The sequence below is a fragment of the Monodelphis domestica genome, chromosome 5 (genome assembly GCF_027887165.1).
Source record: "Monodelphis domestica isolate mMonDom1 chromosome 5, mMonDom1.pri, whole genome shotgun sequence".
Taxonomy (NCBI): Eukaryota; Metazoa; Chordata; class Mammalia; order Didelphimorphia; family Didelphidae; genus Monodelphis; species Monodelphis domestica.
Genome location: NC_077231.1, coordinates 278818935 through 278826425, shown reverse-complemented (window position 1 = coordinate 278826425; position 7491 = coordinate 278818935). Strand labels below are relative to the sequence as shown.

Genomic DNA, 7491 nt, shown 5'->3' with positions numbered 1-7491 from the left:
AGCAGAATAGGCATTTATAAATCACCAAAATGCACCAACATGGAGAAAATCAAGTTGCATTCTTCTTCTGGGTCTTTTTTTAGAGCCAAGCCAGTGGTCTCTCAGAGGGTGGGGGTCCTCTGCCTAAGTAATATGCCCCAGTAGAATAACGGAATGAGAGACATTGTATGCTCAATCCCATGTGTCTAGGCATCACACAGTGTTCTGCCATGGCATGAGGTTGGTTTATTTTATAGGTTCAGTTGAGTACATGATTTTCTGGTGCACACAATCAATTTTCTACGTGTTTCTATAGAACTTAACAACAGATACGAAACCTAAGGAGATAGTCAATGAAACATTGTTGCTACAACAGAGATGAAGATAAATGACTTGATTTAGGGTGATTTTGGAGGTTAGTCCCTCTTGACCTAAGGAGAATCATTGTTACTTTTCGTCAGCTTTCACAATCAATCACAATTACTTAGATGATTAACAAAACCATTTCTTAGCTAGGTACAGGGTCAGAGGATAATTTAATGACAGACCAGAGTCACATCATGCAACTCCACCACATCTGGCCAGACCACCAGCTGCTTCAGCTCAGCTAGTCAAAAAGTTCATCCCCCTGATATTCTTCTTAGATACTATGGGAGCCTTGGGCTTCTTCTCCTACTCAACATCACTGCTATTATTGTCATTGTCTTTGAGTTCCTCCTCAAAGCCCTTCTACTAGGGAGCTGCAGAGTTCTCCAGTTTGGATATATATATATATATATATATATATATATATATATATATATATCCATCCACATATATATCCATATATATCTTCATTCAAAAAACTCAGGCTTATCTAATTCCCACTAAACCTTTTTTTTTTTTCTTGACTTCTGAGTTCAATGAATGTGGAACCAACTCTGGGCAAGAGCAGGTAGACCTTCCTCTAGGACAAACACCAGGGAGCCAGCAGCCCCTCATGAAAGTACCTTGATTTGGAACCAGGGAACACTATCATTAAGTACAGTTTGAGGAATTCAGATGTCACTAAAGCATGTTGATTTTGGGGGGTAGTTATTGAAGAAAAAAAAAGCTTTTCTTTTCCTACAAGATTTATGCCATTCCTTAAATCCCCTTGTGTTTTTTCTTCCTAAATATCTTCAATAAATAGGAGTAATAAATAATAACATATTACATAAAATATGTTAAATAAAATAATAAATAAATAATAAGCAAAAACCTGTACAAAGGAAATGAGAGAGGCTAAGGAAAGAAAAGATAGTTGTTCATCTCCTTAACCCAGTTCCTCCCGAGTCTTGCCAACTTTCTTGGGCATTTTCTTTGCATTAGGATCTTCTAGCTCTCTGGCCTTGTAGTAGTGGGGAGCTACTTCAAGGAGCCAACCACTCTGAATTTCTAGTACCTGTCTCATGAACTCCTTGGTTGTCCAGACAAGTTCATGGTAGAGAATCCAACGTGGCTGTTCCTCAAAAAGAGAGGAGTCAGGGTGAATGAAGACGGTCTGTTGTTGTTTCACTGTGCGGTACCCACTTTGGGTCAGCCGTGCTGTGTGATAGAAGTAGCCAGCAGTGATGGCCTTTCGAACTTGAGTATAGTCCCCCTGGCAGGAGCTGAGCCCAACTTCTACCTGTTCCAGGAGCCCCTCCAGCTGTTCTCGAACATCTCGAGCTTGGCGCAAGGAGCGCAGCTGCACAAAGTTCTCATGACACCACTGGGAAGAATAACCACTCTCAACCCACTGTGTATAAACATTTAGTAGCACCAGGTGGTCCCCACCAGGCAAGAAGAAGTTGGCACGGGCATTATCAGCATGGACAACTTTGTCCTTGGGACGGTAAAAGATGGAGTTGTTGACTGAGAGCATGGCTGCCACCGTGAGGATCTCCTCTGAGCAGCCATACTTCTGGGAGGCCAGAATCATCTTGGATAACATAGGGTCCACAGGCAATTCTGCCATTTTCCTGCCCAGGGTGGTGAGCTCCCCCAGGTGGTTTAGTGCTCCCAGAGCATATAACTGTTCTAGAGCCAGCATCAGGGTCTCGTAGGGTGGAGGATCCAGAAAGTCAAAATGCACTAAGTCATGGATTCCCAGACTCTTTAGTAACAGGACGACATTGCCCAGGCAGGTCCTCTGGATCTCTGGCACTGTGGTCTCCTCTAGCTCGTGCTGATAAGCCCAGGCTGTATAGAGGCGGAAGCACTTCCCTGCAGCTACCCGACCTGCCCTGCCAGCTCTCTGATTGGCTGAAGCCTTGCTACAGGGTGTGACAGTAAGGGATTCCATGCCAGTTCTGGGGTTGTAGCTCTTTTGTTTGCAGAAACCAGGGTCCAGGACATAAATGATGCCCTCAATGGTCAGTGACGTCTCTGCGATGTTGGTCGCCAGCACCACCTTGCGTGCCCCAGGGGGTGTTGGCTGGAAGATCTGTGCTTGCATGTGGGAAGGCAGGTTGGCATAAATGGGCAGTACCAGGAGCTCCCGGATCTTGGAGCCCAAGCGACGGCAGCGATCCCGGAGCATCTCACAAGCTGCTTCGATCTCTTCCTGTCCCGTCAGAAATACCAGGATGTCCCCAGGGGGCTGAGTGATGTGGATCTGTAGCACAGACACCACACAGGCTTCCAAGTAATCTGCCTCTGGAGCCTTGGTATAGAAGATGTCCACGGGAAACCTGCGGCCAGGGATCCGGAAAATAGGGGCATCGTCAAAGAAGGCTGAGAAGCGGGCAGCGTCTAGGGTAGCCGAAGCCACCAGCACCTTGAGCTCTGGGCGGAATCGAGCAACGTCCTTGATCAACCCAAACAGTATGTCTGTGTGTAGAGTCCGTTCATGAGCTTCATCCACCATCACCACACTGTAACTTGCAAGGTCAGGCTGGGAAAGGAACTCTCGAAGAAGCATCCCATCCGTCATGTATCTGAGAACAGTCCGGCCCGAAGTACAGTCCTCAAAACGGATCCTGTAGCCAACCTCCTTCCCCAGCTTCACCCCCATCTCGAGGGCCACTCTGGCTGCCACACTCATGGCTGCCACTCTCCGAGGCTGGGTACAGACAAGCTTCATTCCCTTCCGTGTGTAACCGTCCTCCAAGAGGTACTGGGGGATCTGTGTGGTCTTCCCTGACCCCGTTTCACCCTCAATGATGAGGACCTGGTGCTTAGCAATGGCATTAAGGAGGTCATTTCGGAATGGAAATACAGGGAGGCTCCTTCTCTCAGCCCTAATGGACTCCTTCTGTTGCTCCCCGGATGAAGGGGATGGAGCTGATGCTTCCTCCTCACCCTGGAGCCTTGTGGCTCTGATAAATTCAATGGTCTCCTCCTCTTCCAACACCAGTTCATACTTGGGCTCAGAGGCAGCAGCATCCTTGGCTCCAAACCGGAGAGCAGCTGCCCGTAAAAGGGCCTCCTCCCAGCACCTCTGCTCCTCTCTTGGCGCTCCCGACTCTTCCACCAGCTCCACCCCACCAGTTGGCTGTCCACCAGTCTCTTCTGGCATGTGGTATCGAGTTGTGGCCTCCAGCTTCTCTTTCTCCCTGGCTGCCTGGTACTGCCAGGCCAGATCTCGTACCCTCTTCTTATACTTAAGTTTCTGCTGCTCAGTGTGGCTCAGCTCTACATCTCCAAAAAGAAATTCCTCATCTGCCAATTCTGCTTCTAGATCCTCCAGCTTCTCCTTCCCCCTCTTGGCAAGGTACTCCCTCCTTGATTTCTTTCTGAGCTCAGGTACCATTGCTTTCTGGTCTTCAGCCATTTTCTGGCACTTCTGGGCCTCCTGATAGGCCTTCTTGTGTGGCTGCTCCAAAGTGTTCTCTGACCCCCCAACAGGGATCTCCCCTCTTTCTTTAGCTTCCCTTAAAAGCTGTTCTGCTGTGATCTGTGCTTTAGCAGGGGCTTCGTCTTTCCCCTTAGCCACTTTTGGGGATCCGCTGCTTTCTGGCTAAAGTAGAAGCTGCCAAGTTTTCCAAGATGGGCTTGCAAACGCTTCAGAGTTGGCTCCAATCTGCTGGATCTGTCCCCTAAACTCCAGGGAAACTGTTCCCAGCAGCCTCTGGTTAGCTCAGAAGCTCCAGACAGCTCTAAAGTGGATCTCCCAAATGCCTCTTCTTATACTGGATCCTGGATCTAATAAGACACCACTGGAGTTCACAAGTGGGAGGGAGTTCACACGTTCACCTGTGAACTTTGGGGAAGTCCCTTTTGCACACTAGGTAGGAAGCTCCTTAAGTCCTGTCAGCTGAAAGGCATTGGGTGTGAATTTCTGCTCTTCTTTTTCAGAAACTCCAAAACACAGTTTCTTTCCCAGTTTCTCTAACCATGATGGCTTGGCTTGACTTCTTGATGGCCTGGAAGCCAGAAGCAGCTCTATTACATTTTATTTTGACATCATTTTAGAAAAGGGGGTGGGAGAGGTTCAGCTGTTGGTCATCCTTCCTTTAAGCCTGTGGACTGTGAGCCCCAAACAAGTTATTCAGTTCTCCAGTTGATAGTGTTTGATAAGAAGGGCCATGTGAAGTGCAGCCCCACAGAACCTCAGTCATGGCACCCAGCCACCCCTAGCCTCCTACCCCTGCAGTTCCTGCCTCACTGCCTGGGTGCCATGGGCCCTTGCCAGCTGTCCTTCAAGGCTGCAGGCCACCAGAAGCTTGTCTGTTACTGTTTAAAAAGTAAAACTCTGGACACACTCAATTCCTTTTGTTAATAATTACTTGTCACAACTCTTTACTCCCAGTTTTTTCCTTACATTTCTAAAGCACTTCATCTCCTTGGAGCCCAACCAATGTAGCAAGGTGTTAGGGATGCCCAAGCATCCCTAGAGGAGCCCCCATCCTCTGGGGATCTTGCGAAGAACAGTGGACGGGTCCTGGAGCTGGCATGAAGGGAGGTGATGGTCCCATTGGGTGGAATCTGTGTGATCTAAAACCTGCTGGGATTGGGGGTACAATTTGAGGAGGGGGGCAGGGCTGTTGTGGGGGCTGAGGTGCACCCCTGAGGTTTGGGAAGGATACCATTTGTAAGAATGCAAGATGATGAAACTGAGCTTAAAATAAGAAGAGACATTTATTGATTTGAAAGGTAATGTTGAATCTGGCCAGGAGAGCAGTATGGGTGGAAGCCTGCCTCCTGGGTGGAAAAGCTGCCTCCCCCCCAATCAATTCTGGGGATTTTATATTCTTTACAACAGATGAATGCTCCTTTACAACCGAGGAAACTGGATGAAAGCTCAGCTTTGCCTGTCCAACTGTTACCTTTAGGATCTCACCGAACTGCTCCAAGTGACTTTTTCTTTCTTTCTTTCTTTTTTAACCCTTAACTTGTCTTAGAATCAATATTGTTTATTGGGTTCTAAGGCAGTAGAATGGTAATGGATAGGCAATGGGGGTTTTGACTTGGAAAAAACACAGAACTCTAGTCAGAAAAATCCCTCTTTGGTTAAGGAAAGGTGTTCAGTGTGATAGTAAACTTCTACACAGAGCTATGTACCACAGGCCTATGTATGCAGAGTCTGAGGATTGAACTCTGGTCACTCTGGACACTGACCCCTGGGAAAGCCAACTGAGCCAGATTGACAACTCCAAGGAGTCATTAAAGTTGGGAAGCTTAAATACCTTTCTAGGGGATCATGGATTCTGAGGATGAGAGAGAGTTGATTGGATTTACAATGGTAACAAAGGAAAAAGAGGAGTTCTACACAGTTCTAGGAATAACAAGTGAGGGGCTGATGCTTTGCAATGCACCCAAAAGGGAAAGACCCAACCTAAGTCTGGGCCATCTTGGTAAAGGACTTTGTCCTAAGAGGAGAAACCTTTGGGACAAAGGAGATACTTAACACCTAATGGGATTGGACCTCCCCACCTACACTTCAAGGTCTATTATTAGTTTGAGACTCTGAGGTTGGACTTTCTCCTCAGGGAGACTCCTGTGACAAGCTCAAATTTGGAGCTTTTTACCTTTAAGCTAACTAAACTGGGGGTCACTGAATCTTACTAGGCTACAAGTTTGGGGGCTTCTAGATTCCATGTTGGCAGGAGGAGCAAAGGTGAGGAGGATTCCTTTGGTAGTAAGGGCTAGTCTGGGCCAATTGGAACAGCATGTCATTGGTCACTAGCCTTCCCAAGATCACCAACTGGCCAAGTACCATCAGATGTAGAAATCTCTCCCTCAAGATTCTGGAGGTAGTAGTGTTCTTTGTTCCCTCTGACTTGGGTATGGCATCCTGAAAAGCCAATTTTGCAACATGGATCTGCATGGGCAAGCCCATATTCTGGGTCCAAAAGACAGAACTGACACGGGTTTTTGAGCTTGCTGCAGGCTTGGCACAATTGAGTCTTCTTGAAATGCATGTGAATACCTGGGTACCAGCAAAACGTTGTGAAGGGCCTGGCACAAACTCTGCATTCTTTTCCACACCTTTCTTTGGTCATGCTGGTGTAGGGATTTGGTCCAAGGCATGTCTGGCACAGAATAGGAAAGTCCAGTGCTCCCAGTTCTGCCTGCTGTAGGTGTTGGAGCCCAGAGACCTCCCCATCTCAGAAGTCACAGCAGTGACCTTGGCCCTGTCCAGGAGAAGTAGGAGCCCCTGCTGAGGGCCCCCGGGTGGGCCAACTGTGACAATCCCCACTCCTAAGTTATGGCCCCAAGTATCTGGAGCTCCCAGGATACTTGAGAATTGGAGGGTTAACTCAACTAGGTGCCAAGTTCTTATCAAGCTCCAGAGGTGGACAGCAGCCTCCTTTAACTGCAGGTTTTGGTCACTCCAGTCCCAACATTCCTTTTGGCTTCAGTGGGCTCACTGAACAAAGGCTTTCTGGTTTTTGTGAACAAACCTACTCTCCCATTCCTCCCAGTTCTCACCCTCAGTGCTCATTGGTTAAGGGCAAGATTCATGTTTGATAAGCCCCAATGACGTCCTTTTATTGTGTGAGCCCATTTTATTTTGATTTTTTCTACTTTGGACATGCCTTTGTTGGTTAACATACCTTTACAACATGCTTCCTGGCATGGGCATTGTACTCCTAGAAACTCAGGCAACCTATTATCAAGGAAATTTCTTTGCTCCCTTACACTCTCTAACTCCCAGCCCAAAATATCTGACCCTGAGAGGATGATCCTCCTTTGACTGTCCCATTGATTTGAGATGGACAAAGAGACACATCCCATTCATTCATCCTCCAAATCATGAGAACCACCTCCATGCCCTTGGGCTAACCTCCCCTACACACAGCCCCCAACCCCTTGCTCCAGAGTCAAGTCCTCCCTGCTGTAAAAGAATATAAAACCCCCAGAATCGAGGCATTCTGGGATGCTCTCATGCTGCCCTCTTAAGGATCAGCTTTTCCACCCATGCTGTTCCACCTAGGAGGCAGGCTTTCACCTATGCTGCCTCCTGGTCAGATTAAACATTACTTTCCAAATGAATACATTTCTCTTTATTTTTAAGCCAAGTTTCAGAGTCTTGCATCCTCACAAAATGTATCCTTCCCAAACCCC

The 7491-nt window shown here is 47.5% G+C and overlaps 1 protein-coding gene across 1 annotated transcript; it reads right to left on the bottom strand.

Moving 5' to 3' along the window:
- Positions 1 to 1273: 1273 nt before the first annotated feature.
- On the bottom strand, positions 1274 to 6453 carry LOC100028815 (pre-mRNA-splicing factor ATP-dependent RNA helicase DHX16-like). The gene is made up of 2 exons (XM_056800671.1): positions 6361 to 6453; positions 1274 to 3940 (listed from the first exon to the last, which is right to left on the bottom strand). Exons 1-2 carry the CDS (start codon positions 6451 to 6453, stop codon positions 1274 to 1276), a joined length of 2760 nt encoding a protein of 919 aa, XP_056656649.1.
- Positions 6454 to 7491: the final 1038 nt, after the last annotated feature.

Bases quoted from the DNA above. Each gene is read 5' to 3' on its own strand.
- LOC100028815 (XM_056800671.1), bottom strand. From the start codon at position 6,453: ATGCCTTGGACCAAATCCCTACACCAGCATGACCAAAGAAAGGTGTGG. The intron at 3,941-6,360 runs GTACCCAGGTAT...CTTCTACTTTAG, and splicing joins CCCTTCACAACGTTTTGCTG to CCAGAAAGCAGCGGATCCCC.